Source organism: Oreochromis aureus, linkage group 8, assembly GCF_013358895.1.
Source record: "Oreochromis aureus strain Israel breed Guangdong linkage group 8, ZZ_aureus, whole genome shotgun sequence".
In the NCBI taxonomy this organism is placed as follows: domain Eukaryota; kingdom Metazoa; phylum Chordata; class Actinopteri; order Cichliformes; family Cichlidae; genus Oreochromis; species Oreochromis aureus.
The window spans coordinates 10969387-10989672 of NC_052949.1; the positions used below are offsets into that span (position 1 = coordinate 10969387).

At 39.8% G+C, this 20286-nt stretch overlaps 1 protein-coding gene across 1 annotated transcript; it reads right to left on the minus strand.

Moving 5' to 3' along the window:
• Nucleotides 1–312: 312 nt before the first annotated feature.
• LOC116328838 (homeobox protein SIX3-like) lies at nucleotides 313–2715 on the minus strand. Its single transcript, XM_039616726.1, has 2 exons — nucleotides 1626–2715; nucleotides 313–1042 (listed from the first exon to the last, which is right to left on the minus strand). Exons 1-2 carry the CDS (start codon nucleotides 2318–2320, stop codon nucleotides 898–900), a joined length of 840 nt encoding a protein of 279 aa, XP_039472660.1. The 5' UTR covers nucleotides 2321–2715; the 3' UTR covers nucleotides 313–897.
• Nucleotides 2716–20286: the final 17571 nt, after the last annotated feature.

Here is a 20286-nt window from a genome sequence, read left to right on the forward strand (position 1 = left end):
CAAAGCTTATATACCTTTGATAAATCCTTTCAGGTAACCCCTTATGAACACATTTTAGGCTGAAGCCACATACGAGTCATTTGCAATAAATACTTTGTATTTACTGTAATCATAAATTGTGATCATACATAGTGTTTTTTCTGTTAAATGTTTACATATGACAGGTATTTGGTGCCGGATCATTACAAAAGTCTTCATAACAGTGATATAATAAATAACTTTATTTCTATAAAATACCAAAAAAAAACCCAAAACATTTATTCAGCATTAAAATGAACATCAAGTAGACAGAACATGGCTACACAATAAATTTTAAATAACGAAAAAATGGCAAGTTGACAAAAAACGGTTATTAAAATACAAACAGACAGGGAGCAGGCAGAATTCAGTGGTGCTGACTGATTGTCTACAGTAAACATTTAGGAGTCCACCTTGAGCCTCTAAAGGAACAACTAGACTGATTTTTTTTTTTAATGACACATAATTAGAGAAAATGAGAGAGAATGAAAGTGATTCGCTCACTGGCAGTTTTCAGTCTTCTCTTTGGGGGGGTCCCTGGGTTTAAAGTCCAACAGGAGTGCATTGCTTGATGCCTGTTTAATTAAGTTCATGACAAACTGGGTCAGCAGATGTGCACTCACCCTCCATTGATGCAGTTTAAATGAAAACGGTGGTTAAAATTCAAAATTTGTACCTGAAGACCACCAAAAAACAGAAAGAAAGAAAAAACACCCAGAAAAGGTTAACGTAACCTTCGCCTGTGTATTCGGCTGGGATAATATTGCGTTTTATTCCCCGAATTTATTGCAGCGCAAACCCTGATCAGCGTTTGCCCACACGCATTCTCCTCACTGTTGATCGACGGCAGAGCCTAAATGTTTATTGCACTTTTCAGTGTCAGACGTCCAAGTCGGAGTCACTGTCTGTTACTGAGAGCAGAGTTTCTCCATCCGCGCGCTCTGTGCTCCCGTCTGGACTACAGCCTCCTCTGCTTAGTGCACGCGCTCTGTCGGAGCACATGTGGTGGTGCTGCAACCTATTACTGAAGAGGGAAAAAAAGGATTTTTTATCAACTCAGGCAAAGTAGGACACAAAACTTAGAACTAAAACTGAAATTACATTTAGCCTATGAACTAAATTAACACCATCTCCGTCCCTGTCAAACTGGAGTCTATCCTTGCATGGTGAGCAATTTGTGCCCATTCATGCATGCCTTGCTTTGCCTTCATCAACACGGTCATTGACCCGCACACTGACCCTGAAGTCAATTGTAGTGACAGAAAGGTGAAGAAAGACCGACCATGCAACTGGAAAACGAAAACCTACAAGCTGCATGGGGTGCGCTTTTACGCATGAACGGCCTTTTTACGCACCCTTAGCTAGAGTACTGCCCAACTGAATAGTAAGTATGAAAAGTAGTCTCATCACACTGTTGTTGTGATTTGATACATAAATAAAACTGAATGAAACTGAACTGAAATTTGATATAGTTACGGTAACTTGATACTAAAAAAAATCTCCAAATGCGCTCGTGCATTTATTTAAAAAAACAAAACAAAAAACAGACAAACAAACCTCAATGCACCTTCCAAGGGCACAGCCTATTTCTGGTCAAATCTACTGACCTGTTTTTGGCTGCTGCCGCCCTGTCTCTCTGTCTGCGGTTTTTGAACCAGTTCCCTACTTGGGTCGGTGTCAGTCCGGTGGCGTGTGCCAGCTCCCGCTTCTTGCCCGGATTAGGGTACGGATCCTGCAGGTACCACTCTCTCAGCAGGCCCCTGGTGCGCTCTTTGAAGCAATGTGTCTTCTGCTCTCCGTCCCAGATGGTCCTGGGTAACGGGAACTTCTTCCTCACGCGGTACTTGTCCACGGGTCCAAGCGGCCGCCCGCGTAGCTTTTCTGCTTCCCGGTAGTGCGCTTCGAGCCACATCGCCTGCAATTTACCGTGCGAGGCGCGCGTGAAACGGTGAGTCTCCAGGATGTGATAAAGCTCTCGGAAACTTCCCGTGTGGAAGGCTACCACAGCGCGAGCCCGCTGCACAGATTCGTGTTCAGAAATAGAGTCGCGGCCGTCCGAGGTCACCGGGAGCGACCAGAGGAAGCGGGCCAGCCTCTCGATGTCTCCGGTCTCCTCCAGGGTCTCGCACACGCTGGCGATCTGCGCGGCAGAGAAACACAGTCCCGGGAGGGCAACGGGAGCGCAAGCCCCGGAAGAGTCATCCGGGGACTGAGAGCGAGCCAGGACAGGGGACCCGTCCGCAAAGTGCTGCAGGAGGAGGCGGGAGGCTGAGAAAAAGTCGAGGGGAGACCTGAAAACCATCTGGCTCGCAGACTGAAGCCAAAAAGGAGGCGGAAAGCGTTCCGTGAACCATCTGACAGAAATCTGCTTAAATCTGATTTTTAAACTCACCTGGGAGTCAGGGAGGGACACTGATTCTGACTCCTCATTGGACACCCGGGAGCTGATGCGGGGTTGTCATGGCACCACTGTCAATCAAACACAGCTGGATGATCTTTGGCACTAACTGTACAGATGAAGTCACTTCGGTTGCATTTGTAATGTGGACAGTTCATTCTGTTTTTCCCCTGTAGATGGAGGCTGCAGTGCAAAAACAAAAACAGCATCAATTTTTTAATCTGTCAGTGTGAACAGAAGAAGAATAGTCCTTCATTGTCATTGTACATGTACAACAAAATTATGGGTACTCCACACCAACTTTGCAAGAGTAAAATAAATAAACAAATAAATATAAATAGTATCCTACAGTTTTCAGTGCTTCTGAATTTCTTTGTACTATTGCAATCTGAAGGCTTTGTGTGTGCAAGCTGTGTGCCAACACGGTAAATATAACAGTTTATAGAGAAAGTGGGAAACACTGCGTGGCTCTGACGGATGAAGGCAGAAGAACTAAAAGTAAAGTCCTGGTGGTGAGTATGTAGTCCACTGTAATTCTAAATTTTCATGGTGATTATGTTGAAAACTGCAATCAACACCTATCACCTCAGTCTCATAACCTCTCTCTTCCTGGCAGTAAGCTGCTTGCATCATTAATAGCAGTAATGCGTAGCGTCCTGTTGTGATTGGGAACAACATGAGCAACCTGAAAGCGTATGTTTCTCTAAGTGGTCTCGCTCCACTCTAATCACTTTTCTAAACATTTTCCAATATCCACGAGTTTAGAGATAAACTGCTCCATCTCCATTCTCTTACTTTGGATTAGCATCGGGCCTATGCAGCCTGCTAACATTAGTGTAATGGAGCAGTTTATTCAATCAACATTAACACATTTTAGCTGCCCTGGGCCATATGCTTTGAAGTGTGGCAACTTTTGCCCTTCTGTGTATGTTTGTGCGTGTATTCTTTAAGGTATGAGCACATAAAACTGTTTACACTGTCACTCTGTGTTGATTTTCTTTCCTTTTTCGGACAGTAAAGAAAATTGCTGAAGTGGAGAGCATTATGTTTTAGCATGCAATGCTAAAGTTTAAGGCTAGAGTTAAGTTTGGGGTTGATCATGATGGTCAGAGTCCAGTAAACTAGTGTAAATGAGTGGAACGTCCTCTTGTATGTGCATACACAAGCTAAAGTACTTGATCGAAACAACAAAAACTATCTTTTTTATCTTTGCTGCACATCGTCTTACACTGTTCTGTCACATAGAAACACCCTCCAAATACCCCCATGCAGATGTGTGGGCTGAAAAAAAAAAAATGGTGTCACTCGGCTTAAAAGGGTTAATGCCAATTACCCAAACAGACAGATGTCCCTGCACTGTGATGTGAGGGGTTGTGTGCCAGTTTTTCACCCTGAGCGACACATATGGTTCTGGTTAATCCCTAAATCAAATCAAGTAAACCTAAAATAATAAATAATCCCAAATATTTTATACATATTAAAGAATTTAATGCAAAACAACAAGGAAACAATAGAGGAAGGGCTGTGAAATATATACATATGTTCAAATTTAAGTTAATCCAACAAATAAATTGTATGCAAGACATTTCGACATAATTTATTTGATACTGATTTTACTGAGATCACCAGGGTGGTCATTCAAGCCTTGAAGTTGTCTAACAGCAGAAGTTAAAGAGGACATGAAACACTAAACATGTAATCGCCAATTTAAGAAAGAAGTGCCTAAAGTTTACATTTTGAGAACATGTGTGGAGCCATCTTCCTTCAGCACGGAACTTGACACCATGTGGTTGGTTGCGGATAACAGACCTACATTAGTTTATGTTAGCTAACCAGGGACAGAACTGATTACTCTGTTGAAAATAATAACAGAAAAACTAAAAATCAGTTTAAAAGAATCGTTTTTGTGTTGCAGTGAGTTTTATGTTGAGAAACCAATGGCCTGTTCACAAAGTAGAGATTAATAGCAATATTTTGTAGAAATGTTAAATAAATAGAACACAAGAATAAAATACAATAAGTACAACATAACAGAATTACAATAGCTCAACAGGGTAAGAAGTACACAAAAGAAAGGGCCTTGATTAAAAAGAAGCATAAAAAATAAAGTTAAAATCAAATTAAAATACAAGACAACACAATAAAATGACCATATAAAGTATGCTAAAATTAAATAAAGCAAAATTTATCAGTAAAAATGGCTTCTAAATTAAGTAAAAGCATGAAATAGATAGCATCCAAGTGGCTCAGAGTGCACATAGTGTAAAGTGTAGTGATAGTGCAAGGTTGAAATAGCATGTTAACACAAGAGAACAGATAATAATCTGTTAGACAGATGTGTTGTATTGTAACGTGCTATTGCACGATGTATCACAGATCTGCTGCATCTGTCCTTGTGGCAGTCTGCTGGAGACAGTGTCCAGGAAGTGCTGCAGTTTATCATTAGTAACCAATTTAATTAAAAATATGAACATTTCCCGACAATTTATGTGATGTTGTGCCAGGGAGCAATTTTTTTATTTTTATCTTTCTTTTTCTTTATCTTTTTTTTCCTATGGAACACATTTCCCCCTTAATTTTTTAACATTCAGGAAAGCCTCATTTCCTACAGTGAAAGGATGGGGACAAAATGAAAAAATGTTTCATTCACTTTCAGCTAGTTGCACAATGAATGATCAATATTTTTTGTATGCATGCATTCAGTGAAACCATGAAGCACTGCAAAGATTATACAAACAAAAGAACACATGGGAATCAGAAGAAGAGGAGGACAAACGAAAGAGAGAACTAGACAAGGAGAAAGTTCAGTAAGCTTTTAAGATCTTCCACTGCTGTTGCCTCCATTTTTCTTTTGCCCTGTTGATACCCGCTCTGGACAGCTGAGAATAAGCAGCGTCAACAAAAGTAATGGTGTTTCCACTGTGGTGGACATAAAATCCCGGTTGGAAAAAAACAAAGCCAGTGTGGTAGTGCATTAAACCTACTTCTATCTGCAGGCCACCAGATGGCGATAGGTGTGGTTGCAAAAAGACATCTGGTTCTATAGAAGTCTTTGGGAATATGGCTTTCTTTCTTGACCTTTCCTGCTGAGTTCAAGGACTGAGTCGCTCATGTTGGGTCATTTTGAAAAAAAAAAAAGATTCATAAATGAGGAATAGCCATGCTATTTCCTGCTCACTCATTGGCTAAGTACTTTTCAAGTCATTAGCCAATGAGCAAGTGGTTTTACTATCAGACTCACCTCTCCTTGTCCCATTGGCACATCTTGAGGTTTTGATACAGGACTTCACAAGCCGAGTGACAGCACGCTAGCTATCTTAGTGTTTTATATCGTCTTTGGTGGCATCCAAGTTCTTAGCAGCCGTCAAGGCAGGTAAAGGCGCATATTTCTGGGCTGTATGCAGCTGCAGGTATAGAACGGAAATGTGTAACATCACAGACGGAATGTCTCTAACCATTCTCCAGCACATTCCCGCAAAATGTCATAAAAGGTTTTGCCAGAGGGGTGTCAAACATAAGGTTTGGGGACCAGAATTGGTCTAGCAAAGGCTTCAATCCGGCCTACTGGACATCTTTTGGTAACTGTAAAGGAGGGCAAACATTTTGGACTTTTAAATGCATTTTCATGTATTTTACAGCTTGTCCTACTAACAAGACCTGTCCCACATCCAATTGTACTGCACCAAAGTAATGCAATAACAGATAAAGTATTACATGATGGAAAAGTTCCTGTTTTTTCACTAAAATAGATTTTTTTTTTCTTTCACAAAATGCCCACAGTAAAATAAATAAATAAAATACAACATTTTCTGTGAATTAACAAAAAATGTCCTCTTATAATTGGGCAATGGGCTACTAGAAGTTTTTGCGTAATTTTGAACAATAATATTTTACAATTAAAGCCCAAAGAGTTGTGCTGACAGATTTCTTTCATTAACAGCAGCATTTCTTTATCATGTGAAGAAAACTGAGACGTACTCCTGCACTTCTTTTTCTTATCCTGAGATATTCCAGAGATTCAATGTGCAGTTAAACAACTTTACACTGACATAGACGGGAGTTTCTCTGGTCTGGCCCACTTAAGATCAAAGTGGCATGTATGTGGCCCATGATGTAAAATGAGTTAGATATCCCTGATGTACAATTTCATTCACTTAAACTTCATACTATAAAATTCTTCATATAAAATTTAAGTGTATTTGTTGATGGTCAGCATTCCTGGAGCACTGTGTAACCATCTCCCAAACAGCATCCCTATCAAAAGCAAGTGCTGAGGTCAGAGATGTCTGTTTGCCTGAGGAAAATTCACTGGAAAATTAACTGCCAACCATTATCCAGTTATTTTATAACTGGATAATGGTTCTCCTGTTCCCTCCAGTCTCACACAAAACCTTGAGCAATGAGTGTCTGCTACAGTAGAGCCTGCCACGAGACATCACAGGTCTTTAACACAGTCTGCGGCGCCGGATAACATTGGTCATGGTCAGCAGTGATGAGGTGCTTAAGAGTTATGAGACCACGATCATTCAAATATACGTGAATACAGGCTCCAGTTACGTGAAACACCACATGATTTTTCGGCCAACCTCCACTTAGGTTAGACACAAAAGGGATAAAACAAAATTGTCATTTAATCCAACCGGTGTTAGGGAATGTAATTCCATGCAGTTTAAATAGAACAAGATTCTCCTCTAAAGCATCATTATTTTAATTCAAACATACAGGTGCTCCAGTCAGATTTCCCCACCTGTATTTCACGACACCTCGAGGTGAAGATTCCCAGAATAAACAAGTAAATTAAACAGACGTTAACGAACTGGCAGCGAAGTAGAAGAAGTGGAAATGGCAGACAGGAAGGGATGGCTAATTAGGGATTTAATAAAATAAACGTAGGCATTATTAAATTTAAATAATAATGATATATACACACGAACACACACACACAGTCATTTCAAAGCACTGAATAAATACATCATTGCAGTTTTGTTTCTGGCCCTCTTTAAGGCTATTTTCTGTTCTTCAGTTACACACATGTATTGCAGAGGATGTCTTGCAATCATCTGTGACTATTCTTGTGGTGATAACATCGGCTTGTCAACTATTGCCTAATTTCTAAATGCACTTAATGCACAGTTTAAGACACAATGAAAGTGGTGTAAAAGTTTTGGCCAAGAAAGCTGCCAGTTCTGTTTACTCGCCTTCACAGACACGCACTCATCATGTGGACTCACTCATTCTGCTCGACTCGAGCTTGAGTCTGTGGATGCTTTTGTTTGCAGACGGTTTTATCTGTGTTGTAACAGCAGAACAATGGACTCACACAACAGGCTTTGAGCGACAGTCACGACCAGAGCTCCTTCAAGTTGAAAAAACATTCTTCTGTGGAAGCAGGAAGGACATGCCAAACATACTTGAGGAAAGATACTCAAAGTGTGCGTGTGCATGTGTGATGAGGAAGGGAGTGTGTTATAACGGAGACGATCATATTAATTCAGCTGCACCTCCACCGAGCTGCAGGGTAATTATCAGGGGTGGGGGGAGGAGCAGGGAAAGCAGAGGTGGCTAAAACTGGGTGGATGACACTTCCAGGGTGGCTGGAGAAACGCTATGAGGAGACAAAGTGAATCTCCTTTGCATCTCCTTATCCCCTCATAAACAAAAGCCGTGCTCCTAATTAACCTCTCCACTGACCTCCTAAGCCCCGAAACTCTAACCCCCTCACCCGTGGCCATACAGGCCCCAAACTCCCACCAAAGCCTCCTCCTCGTTAAGCCACTAATCACTTCCTGAGTCTTTGTTGTGCTTTTGTGCCATTACAGGTTTCCAGGAGAATCTGGAGCACAATTGTACACAAATAAACGAGGGTAAATTGTTGCACAGCGAGAAGGAAGAATTTTAGGATGTGGACAGAGAACGAGCATTTTGCTTTTACAAACTAACGTGTTGCAAAACTATCGAGCATCTATGAATGAACTGTTGAATAAGTGATCAGAAAAAGAAATAGCAATAATTATAGTGATGATTCTTTAATTTAAAAGAATATTTTAACATTTTGGTAAATGCATTTTCCAAATTGTGGCTTTTTCAGGGAGAGTAAATCGATAACATTTGAGTTCTAGTTCAGTTCCTGGCTGAACAAACAGTATTGTGTTTGTTATATTTCACCAAAAGGAAGAATAAATTCAACAAGCTGTGGTTTTATTATTGGTATGTGCTAGAAGGAGAAAGCTAAGTTAACAGTTCTCTGTCTGTACTGTGCATTAAAATGTTGCTTGGATGGGTCTCCTTCCTAAGTTGGATGTCTGATGTTATAATTGCTATGAGCATTAAAACAATGCATTAAGAGTCTGTAGTGCATAATAAATATAATCTGCTTTACCAGACTTGCTATCAGTTTCACTGCTATTAACTCGTCATGACACTTTTTTAGGTCATGTTACATGAGGAGAAATTAACAGAGCCCGTAACAAATGAAACATTAGCAAAAACTTAATATACAATATGATTTTTCACCATTAATCTCCATCATCATCATCAACATCAGCCATGTCTTTGACTGTGATTTCAACAACTTGACAGTCCATTGACTTTCATCAACTTTTACTGACGTTTTCTAACCAAAAGCCAAAATATTTGCCGGATAATTCCAACAAGGGTTGTTTTTAATGTGGTATCAACGAGCCAGATCACAACATCAGTGGTATTGCGAAGTATTTTTACTACTGTGCATAACAACAAGACAAGCCTGCACATGTCTGAGAGTGAGAGCCCCCTGTCAGCCTCTCATGAAGATTTAGTACCTAAAAAGGGAGTTTTTAGGGACTAAACAACCTCCAACAAAGCAGTACTATGAAAAATATGCAGAGAAAACTATTCCTGCTTCAGGTGGAAACAACAAACTTCATTCACCTTTAAACTAAAGTGTTAAAATTTAAAGGGGAAAAAAACTACCTAGGCTACGTTTGCAGTTTGCAACTTTATGCAAACAATGTGCACAAATAGGTAGTCTGTCATCAAAAACAGTAGGCTATTAGAACAGGATGGAAAATGTACTTTGTTTTGTTTGTGTGAATAAAAACAAGCACCACTCACCAATAAAGAACAGTTCATTTTTTTATATAGTTAGAAATATCATTATTGTAAATTTCCATGAAATATATTTTACCATTGCAGCACCACAAATAGCACCAAGAGCTTCAAACAGCATAAATCCTTTAATTTGTGTAACAGTCATTTTTTAGTAGCATTTCTTGTCTATATGTATTGAAGAACTTGTCTGCTCTTTTGTAATAATACCAGAGCATTATATTAAAGACTTTAGTAATTAATCATTTCCATGCACTTTTCTTTTTATAATCAGCTAAGTGTTAAAAAACAGGTTGGTGGGATTCCCCATCATCATCACACAAATATGAGTGTAGCAGAAGAAAAGCTTCCTGCACATTTGGGCATATTGTGTTACACATTGTGTGTGTCTGTGTGTGGTCGCTATTTGACCACAAATTAACCTCTGTCACACAAAGCTGAGGAGGAAAGGTACTTAAGTAACTGTACCTGAGCTACTAATTCCATCACCTGATTGGATGGTAACCCAATCCCAGTGTTGTAATTGGTGAGGCATTAGTCCAACTACACTAAGGTCCATAAATATTTGGACAGAGACAAATTTAATCCAATTTTGGTTCTGTACATTACCACAATGAATTCTAAATGAAGTGCAGACTTTCAACTTTAATTCAATGGGCTGAAGAAAAAGATTGCATATAAAAGTGAGGAACTAAAACATTTTTAAACACAATCCCTTTATTTCAGGGGCTCAAAAGTATTTGGACGAATTAAATAAATCAAAATAAAATTTCTAATACTTGGTTGAAAACCTTTTGCTGACAGTGACAGCCTGAAGTCTTGAACTCATGGACATCACCACATGCTGGTTTTCTGCCAGGTCTTTACTACAGCAGCTTTCAGTTGCTGCTTGTTTGTGGGCCTTTCTGTCTGAAGTTTAGTCTTCAACAAGTGAAGCCCATGCTCAATTTTGTTAAGATCAAGTGACTGACTTGGCCATTCAAGAATATTCCACTTCTTTGCTTTAATAGACTCCTGGGTTTCCTTGGCTGTATGTTTTGGGCCTTTGTCCATGTGTATTATAAATACCAATCAGTTTGACTGCATGTAGCTGGATTTGAGCAGACAGCATGTCTCTGAAGACCTCAGAATTCATTCAGCGGCTTCTGTCCTGTCCGTCCATCATCAATAAACACCAGTGTCCCAGTGCCACTGGCAGCCGTCACACTGCCCCTGCTGTGATTTACAGATGATGACGTGATGTGGAGCCGTTCCCCGCCTTCTCTGTACTTTTTTCTTGCCATCATTCTGACAGAGGTTGATCTTGGTTTCATCTGCCCAAAAGAATGTTTTTCCAGAACTGTGCTGGCTTTTTTAGATGTTTTTTTTTTTTTAAGCAAAGTCCATTCTAGCTTTTCTATGAGTGGTTTGCACCTTGCAGTGAACCCTCTGTATTTACTTTCATGAAGTCTTTTCTTCATGGTAGATTTGATATTGTGAGCCTCACTCCTGGAGAGCATTGTTCACTTGGTTGGCTGTTGTGAAGGCATTTCTCTTCACCATGGAAATAATTCTGCGATCATCACCAGTCTTTTTGTGTTGCTGACTTCATCAGTACTTTCTTTCTTTCTCAGGATAAACCAAACTGTAGATTTCCCCACTCCTAATATTGTCACAGTTTCTTGGATGGGTTGTTTCTGTTTTTGCAGGTTAAGGTTGGCTTGTATCACCTGCATGTAGAGCTCCTTTGACTGCATGTTGTCTGTTCACAGCAAAATCTTCCAAATGCAAGCAACACACCTCAAATCAACTCCAGGCGTTTTATCTGCTTAATTGATAATGACATGACAAAGGAATTGCCCACACCTGCCCATGACATAGCCTTTGAGTCAATTGTCCAATTACTTTTGTAATGTAATTAATTGTTAAGGAACGGAAACTCCTAAACCCTTCATCCAATTTGAATGCAGATACCCTCAAATGAAAGCTGATAGTCTACACATTATGTCCATGTAGATTATATATATATTATATAACTATAATTGGAATACATTTCGGTAAACAGGCAAGCAAAACAAAACTTGTGTCAGTGTCCAAAGATATATCTAAATGTATGCGAGTGCCGAAACGAGTGAGGACGTTTGTGTGTCACACAAACACACACAGATGCTCGCAAATACGCACCGAAATGTGACAGATGGGTGCGACAGACTTTAAAACACAAACCCCTCACTTATAGATGAATAAACAAAATAATCAGATAATTTAACTAACAATGCTTTCTAGGATGCTTTAGGACAGCTGGTCCAGATGTAAAGCCAATAATGACATCATTATCCTGTGTTATGTTAGTGTCATCTCACCACTGGCAGTGCTTTTAATTAATAGCTTGAACGAGATAAACACAGCAGCGACCTGACAAACAAACACTAGCGGCCAAAAATACAAACAGCTGGCTGGAACCTGAACAAACAGCTGGCTTCAAGGCTTCTCCAGGCAGAGACACACGGTACACGTGCAGATGTAGTGACACACACGGATAGCCCACACAGAGCTAATGCATTAACACCCTCCAGTTAGATATATTCATGCAAACTCAGCAGGAGAGGGAAATGAAACCATATGTCAAAGGAAAGGAAATGAGGAGAATGAGTTACATTAAAAATTTTCCTTCATCTGGAGATTTTTTTTTCCCTGCAGAAAGTTTTTGTGTAACTCGGAGAAAGTTAATCTGCCTGCAGCACTTTTAGTAAATGTGGCACAGAAAGGGAAGGAGTATATCACTCAATGTTTTATAGAATTAAAGATGAACTATTGACGGGCTTAGATGCCAACCTGTGGTCACGCAGGCCTAAGATTATTTATTGATCAGTCTTTGAATGAATGAATGTAATTATTTTGTCGTGTCTTGAATAAAACAACAATGCTAACCCACAAGCAATTAAACTGTTTGAGCAACTGAAATGTCTGAGTGGGATAATTTATGACCCCATTATACTGTATTTTATGCATAGTAATGTTTTAATAGCCTATCATTGTACCTGCAGTTTACATAAACTCAGCATAAGCATGAATATAATTTCTCTTAAGGACTTCTTGGGACTGCTTTTTTTCAGGGTGAAATGATTGTACAACATGTATCTTTAATAACTTTAACAAACAAGAATTAGATGCAGAAGTTTTAAATCCACAGAAGGTTGACATACATATTTCACAAGATGATTTCACAAGATGATAAAGTTGCATAAACAACTAGCATAAAACAGGCCTGAATCTATGACAGTAATGCACCGCTTTTCGCCTTTTGATTTCGGCTGACCTGAGGTATGTGTCTCTGAATCTGGCAATAAAGAAGAAAATGCCCTCAGACTGTTAGCTGATGGTAGGAATAAATGTTGTAGGAGTTAGAGAAAGCAAAAGCCTGACGAAACAGAATGAGTGAAAGGAGGGGTTACTCAGAAATAGGGAGGTAAAGGGAGGGAGGCAACAGTCTGGTGTGGTTGGGGGTAATCTGGTCTAATCTGCTGGATGTTAACCTATCTGAGCAGCAAGAGCCAGATTATCCCTCTAACAATGGCCACGCGTTCATCTGCTAAATTACTTCACTCAAAATCATATGCTGAGACACACAAACACACACGCACACGTTCAGGGAGCTGTGCGTAAATGATGTTTCACAGTGTGTGCAAATTGGTCTTATTTGGGCTCTCATTGGGTACTGAATCACCAGGCCACCATTACTCTCGCTCAAGGTTACCGCCTCAAGCAGAAAACCCTTTACAATGAATAGACAAGAGTGGGTGGAAGGAGAACTCAAGTGAAAGCACCAGCAGTGGGTGAAAAGGGAAAAAAATAAGTAAAAGAAAGGGAGACCTAAGAGTGCAGAGTTCGAAGAAATACCGCTAGCATCTCCCTCTCCGCTAAGAAAACAATTCATCTGTTGGTTTTTCATCTGGCACAAGTTGTTCTGAGTGTCAGGGTCAACCAGGTCAGGTGATCTTGAACTGAAAAGCGCACAACAACCACTAGCATCACTGCAGAGGAAGACATAAGCATGGTGCTTGGATAGCTGCAGAAATATATGATATAAATACTGTGACACAAGGCATTTGCTTATATATACACCCTGTATACTGAGTTTCTAAAGCAGCTTCGACTTCATAACAGCTACAGGTCAAAGGCCGTGCATCCAGGAGCTCTGATGTTTTCACAGAAGTAGCAGCTTATTAATAGAAGAGAAGAAAGAGGGAAATAAGAAGATGGCAGAATGAAAGAATAGAGCCTACGACCAAAATCAGGAAGCTAATACGTTTAGACTTCATATGAAAGATGGGTGTATCTTTAGCATCTGAAAAGTGAAGCCAAGCAGGGTGTGACTCCTTTGGGTGCAGAAATATAAAGGCTATATGAAAGTCTACAACATTGCATTCATTTTGTACATTATAGATTCCATTAGAGTAAAATAGAAAAAAGCAGGGTATTCTTTAGGGTGGGCCTACCTTGTGATTGACAAATGTGGCATCTCTTGGTTGGACGATGTCAAAGTGGCTACGTCTGTCTTTCGTATACAGCCTGTGGGCTCTCAGTGACAACTGCACCATCTTGGTGCAGGAAGCGTAGTTCAGGATGACATAAATTTTGCAAGTCTTTGTTCTGAAGTCAAAGAACAAATAAAACTATATCTGGAGAGATATTATTCAATCTGACTAATAATTATCAAGGCGTTTGACTAAAAGTCATAAACTACAACCGCTTGTTGGTACTTGAGGAAAAGTCAACAGGAATTCTGATCGGCGTAACTTTGTGCTGAACATTGGGGGGGGGGTCAAGATCTCTGTCTAAATAAATAAATAAATAAATAAATAAATCAGGGTAAATTCCCAGATGATTAAACATGCAACTATTTTGCTGGTAATAACAGAAGTGAGTAAAGAAAATCAACAGCCTATTTATGCAAGATAATTCATAATTTTATTGGGGGGGGGGGGTTTATATTGGCTGGGTCTGATTATTGGGGGGGGGTCATAACCCCCCTAACCCCCCTGGAAATTACGCCCCTGGGAATTCTCCATGATCTGTCAATAAAAGAGGGACATAACATAGATGGCAGCTTCGTCCATGCTGAACATTTCAATACAGACATGGCTACTGTGAGGTCAACCATGCTGTCTGGACATCTTGGCATTTTAAAACCAGATGTGATGATGAGTGGCAGATCTGACTGTAAAACCCCCTTCAGCTAATGACTTGTCAATCACAAATCAATAGCCAATGAGGATGACCAGAAAAAACCTCCTTTCTTGCCACTAAAATTTACAGAATGGACTTGATTTTACAGTGACTGAGACCATACACTCTAACGGACCAGGTAAACCTTTATTTATAATACAGCCAGTGACTAAAAGTCTAATTGACCTAATATCAAGTGGATTTTTCAATATATTTTATCTGAAATTATGACTACTTACAGGCAGATAAACTAGAATAAGGGGCTAGCAGTTCAAGTTTAAGTAATTTTAACATATTTTACAGAAAAAGACACAAATCATATTATCAGTATTCTAAGACATGTACCAAACAAAATTTCCCCATTTCACATTGTCAATTTAACTGTACTTTTTTTTTAGGCAGTAGTGGGTGTTGTGTAGAAAGCACCAAAAAAGCAAAGAAATAGGTTTTGTAATTGTTTCTCCTCTAAATGAACCAGAAGTTACAAACTACTTGAAATTACTTACAGTATAATTACTTCCTATTTCCTGTAAAAACATAAATTGTCACTCAATATTCTCAAATTAAAAACCAGCCCCATTTAGCTACTGAGGCTGACTATGGGTCAGGACACTATAGTTTCAGTTTATTTCGAATGGAAAATGGAAAAATTCAAACACTTACCTCAAACAGAACCACAAATGATTATCTTATCTTGTCCAATGCAAAAACAGTATTTTTACGGACAAAAATAAACTTTTTATTGGTACCATCGACTTGTTCTGCTATGAATGACCTTCTACTTTTGATAATTTAAGTATAATTTTGAATGCTATTGTTATTTTTAGATTATTACGACCGCTGCCTAAACATAAAGAAAACTTCTCATTTGTAAAAACTTTAGAGAAAAATTTTTCGATGTGTGAACCGAAGAGGTGGAGTAAATTTGTCATCTGTAGTGTCACCCTACTGGCATAGACCTGCCCCCCAAAAAAACACTAACAAAAAAAAAAGAAAAAAAAAAAAGAAGAATTTGTATTTCTGAGAAAACAAATTAAAGTGAAAGAGATTAACGATGAACCAAACAGGGCTCCACAAACAGAATGTTAACAGGTCAGTGTCTGTCTATTGTTTTGTCATATCAGGCTTAAAGTGGATTCACCGGGTGAATCAGTGAGAGAGCGCGTGCTGTACCCCACCATCACCAAATTAAATTTGCCCCTTTTACCCCTCCCAAAACACACATACGCACCGACTTCATAATGTATTTGGATCACTCATTCACAAACGCACACATGTTCTGCAATCCCATAATCCCACTCCAGATTGAGAACACCTTTAAGATACAATGTGATTATGATTAGGGATTATGATCAAATTATGACAGAGTGACAGATTAGACAGGGTAGTGTGCGTGTGTCGGGGAGGCGTGGTGCTGTCAAGGCGGACATTTTTGATAAAGCGTGTGCTCTTACGCGTCTTATTTACTATCACATAGATACTGTTAGATTGTAGATGCTCATAATAAACATGACCAGGATTTTAAATACTGAGGTCGGCCTATGTGAAAGTAATCCCTGTGAGCCAAAAGCTCATGCTTTAGACTGCTCTGAGTGCTCAGTCTGACAATGCTTTGTAGTCTCTGAGCCACAGACTTTCAACTGTTGAAGGAAATTGGAGAGAACCCATGCCGACATGGGGTGAACATACAAACTGCACACAGAAAAAGCCTGGCCAAACCCTGAACCTTCTTGCTGTGAGACAATAGTGCCTACTTTTACCCGTATAACTAAAGTAGTCGTGTCTGTACTTGATAGACGTCAGAGGTCAAATTTCACAACAGCAGCATGGAGCTACCAGTAATTTAGTATCTTGCCTAAAGACTTAAGCTTCATGTTGAGTTATGGACGTGTACTGCAAAACAAAACTAATGAGTTAGCGAGGTATGTCGAGCCAAAAGTCAGAGGTCTCTGTGTCGTGAAGGTGGCTGTCTTTTTACCTGACTACATATCTGCAGTAATTCATCCTGAACATGTGTTCAGAGTTTCAGTTTAAAATTGACGGGAAGCACCACATACTCACAAATTCCTTTCCTGACATGCAAAGTCGGATTTTGAGTCACTCCTGAAGGAATGTGTTTTGAGTAAAGTTGTGTCCTACTGATACAAATGAAGGAAGCTGTGCAGAAAAAACATGTCATTAGGCTACGGGACAAATTCAGAGCTAATTACACTGTTTTTACCCTTTAAATGAATCAAGTGTAAAGTTTCAGAGCTGTAATGTGCAGCTTCAATAAACAACAGCACTAATGGTGAAAATAAGAATAATTTCTAAATTACAGATTTCTGCAGCACTGCGCTCTTGCCTTATAAACAGCACCAGTGCTGCCCTTTGCCATGATATCAGGCTTAGAGATGCAAATCAGCTTCTCTATCACCTGTTCCTCTAAAAATGTCTCACTGTGATCCATTTTCAGCAGAAGTCGAGTCAAACACTACCTTTTTCAGGCACGGAAGCAGAAGTCTTGCTACAAAAGTTAATAACCAACCATCCTGATACCTATTATCAGGGTTTGTTAAGCCAGCAATTGCAAAGAAAACCTGGCTATGCCTCACTTGCTTTGTGGTACCGACCCAACTGAAAGAAACTGAAACTGAAGGACATGTGATGCCAAACAAGCTTTGATGGTTGAAAACAGGCAACAGGTTTCTTAATGCCCGAGTCGCGTCTGTTTATAAAGTGAAAGTGTGCTCCAAACATCAACAGATTACATATATACCGACAGTCTGCACAAGGCCACACACAAGTACACAGCATAAACAACAACAACAAAATCATTCTCACTTCCAGCTGGTTAAAAATCCATCAGACAGCATCACATCCTTCACATCCTGGATTCTCTCCATTGGATTTGTATGCCTTATACAACTGACTTTTAGAATTTGCTGCTTGGTTTTAAAGCACATTAAAGACAGCTCCCAAGCTAGGACAAAGACTGACTTCATATGAGCCAGTTCAGGTGGGTGTACTGCAAAGCAAGTTCACTAGGGAAAGAAAAAGAATGCATACATTTAAAGAAAGCTCTTAAAACATGTGGTTATCCTGAAGTAGGCCTTCATTAAATAGGGAAGATGCACAGGAAAGAAGGCGAGACACCGACTAGGAAGAAACAGAATGACAAACAGAACAACATTGTCATCCTTTATGTAACAGGTTCATCAGAGAGAATTTTCTCCAAGGACAACATCCCAGTGCAGTTCAGACCCAGCCACACACTGGGACAAAACCTGGTTCATCCCAAGGACAAAACTCCTAAACACAAGCTAAAATGTGCACTGTGCAGTGCAGCAAGAAGTGCTCAGACTTCTACACTGGAGAAACCAAAAGCCAAACAGCTACTCCACAAATGCACAGCACAACATAGAAGAGCCACCTCGACAGGACGAGGCTCGGCTGTACATCAGCATCTAAAGGACAAAGGTCACTCTTTCGAGGATGCCAATGTTCACATTTTGGAAAGTGAAAGAAACGATCATCTTTGAACAGTGGGGGTGGCTTACGACACTGTCTGCCACCTACCAATGGAGTTTTGAGATCCCGTCCCAGGCGCCTCAACCCCCACTCACATCTTGTGTCAGGTGATCTCAATGGGTCACATAATAGGGTGATGCAAAGTCTCACAATGCCTTCACCCGAAACCTCTGCTGATAATGACCCATGCCTTTTATCACACCTTGGCTCATGTGGTGAGCCACATGATCAATAGTGGGTCAACAACCCTATAAAGGGACAATTCGCACTAGACTGAAATACCCGGGACTCTCCACCGTTTGGTTTTAGAACTGAAGCTTTTTTGATGAGAGGTGAAACATCTTCAAGAAACTTAAAGACGTCCAGTTGCTTTGTTTCCAAGTTCCTTAGATTCATCATAGGCAGTACGATGATGCTCCCACAGTCCGAGAACACAGATATTTGGTTAATTGGCGCTTCTTAATTGGTTGTAGGTGTGAATGGTTTTCTGACTCTCTGCATTAGCCTTGAAAATCTGGGACCTATCCAGCGTGTACCCCACCACTGCAAAGTAATGACACTTTGTGCCCTCTCTGTGCAGCTGATTGTGTCTAATGTGACAATAGCACCTTCGAGCTCTGAAACTTTAAACTGCATGCATTTAAACATTAAAGATTACCCATAGCCTAATAAAGGAGAGGTGGAAATCGCTTCAGTTTGTCACCAGATCAAAGCAGGATTAATTTCACTGATAGTTATTGTTGGTGATAAGTAGGCTACAAATGCAACAGATCAGTTGTTTAATGTTTGTTCTAGCAGCTGCAAATCCAGAAGTGGAAAAGAGACAAGACAAGATTAGGACTGAGCATACAAACATTTATACTGAAGACATACAAATTCCAGTGGCAATGACGCAGTTCGCTCTGTTCTAACTTTTCCATGGCGTTATAAAAAGGTTGTATAATCTACAGTATGTACAGTCGTGAAGTTTACCTACACTCATCATGGGCATGCATGTCATCACAATTTTAACAATTTCTTTGAACTGCTCTTTTCCCAAGGATTGCACATCTTTAATGACTTTAAAAACAAGAACTGAGTGCACAAGTCGGGATTTTCTCTAATCCACAAATGGTCTAAAATATCCACACAGGATCAAATATATACATGCACTCACCTTGTTAGTATGACTACAACTGGTAGTTTCTCTTTGCCAGCATAGAAAGGATCAGTTGCACAGTGCTCATTGGAATGACCAACTCTCAGAACAATTCAAAAGTCCAAAAGAGCTCAGTGAAGATCTAAAGAGAACTGTGACATATTGGGAAGGTCACTTTAACAAGGTGTGGATGAAGACCCAAACTGTCATCTTCATTTGAGGGAAACTGGTTGGGTTGTACAGGAACCAGTGAGGCTCAAATCTGCCAAAAACTGGAAACTGCAGAAACACCAGTGTCACCATCCAGTGAAGTGAGTGTTACATCATCATGGACTAAGTGGGTGCCATCTGCTTCAAAATCAGCACCCTCAGCCTCGACTGAAATTCGGAGCTGTCCTCATGGACAAAGCAAATGCCTTCTGGAGAAAAGTTTCACAATTCGATGCAATAAAGATTGAGCTATTTGTCAATAATGATAGGAGGCATGTTTGGAGGATGACAGGTGAGCGTACAGACCTAAGAACATTGCACCAACTGTCAAGCATGGTCGTGGTAATATCATGCTCTGGGGCTGCTTTGCTGATTGTGGTACTGTTACATTACACAAAGTGGATGGAATAATGAAGGAGGACTACCTTCAACCAAAATATGTCTGGTTTAAGTGCAACTTGCTAAGGAACATTTAACCAAATATGAGTGTAGGTATGTACTTGTGCACCCAATTCTTGTTTTTTTGTTTTTTTAAGCAGTTACAGATTTATGCTATATAAGCGTTCCACACTAAAAAAAAAGAAATGTTCAAAGAAATCCTTAAAAGTCCAAAAGTACCAAGACATTCATGCCTGTACTGAGTGTATATAAACTTCTGAGCACTTAAAGCATTCTGTAAATAACTCTAGGCTTAATATGCCTGACTAATTCAATGATT

Coding starts and splice junctions, on each gene's coding strand:
- LOC116328838 (XM_039616726.1), bottom strand. CDS start 2,320: ATGGTTTTCAGGTCTCCCCTCGACTTTTTCTCAGCCTCCCGCCTCCTC. Junction 1,043..1,625: donor GCGGCAGCAGCCAAAAACAG/GTCAGTAGATTT, acceptor TTCCCTCTTCAG/TAATAGGTTGCAGCACCACC.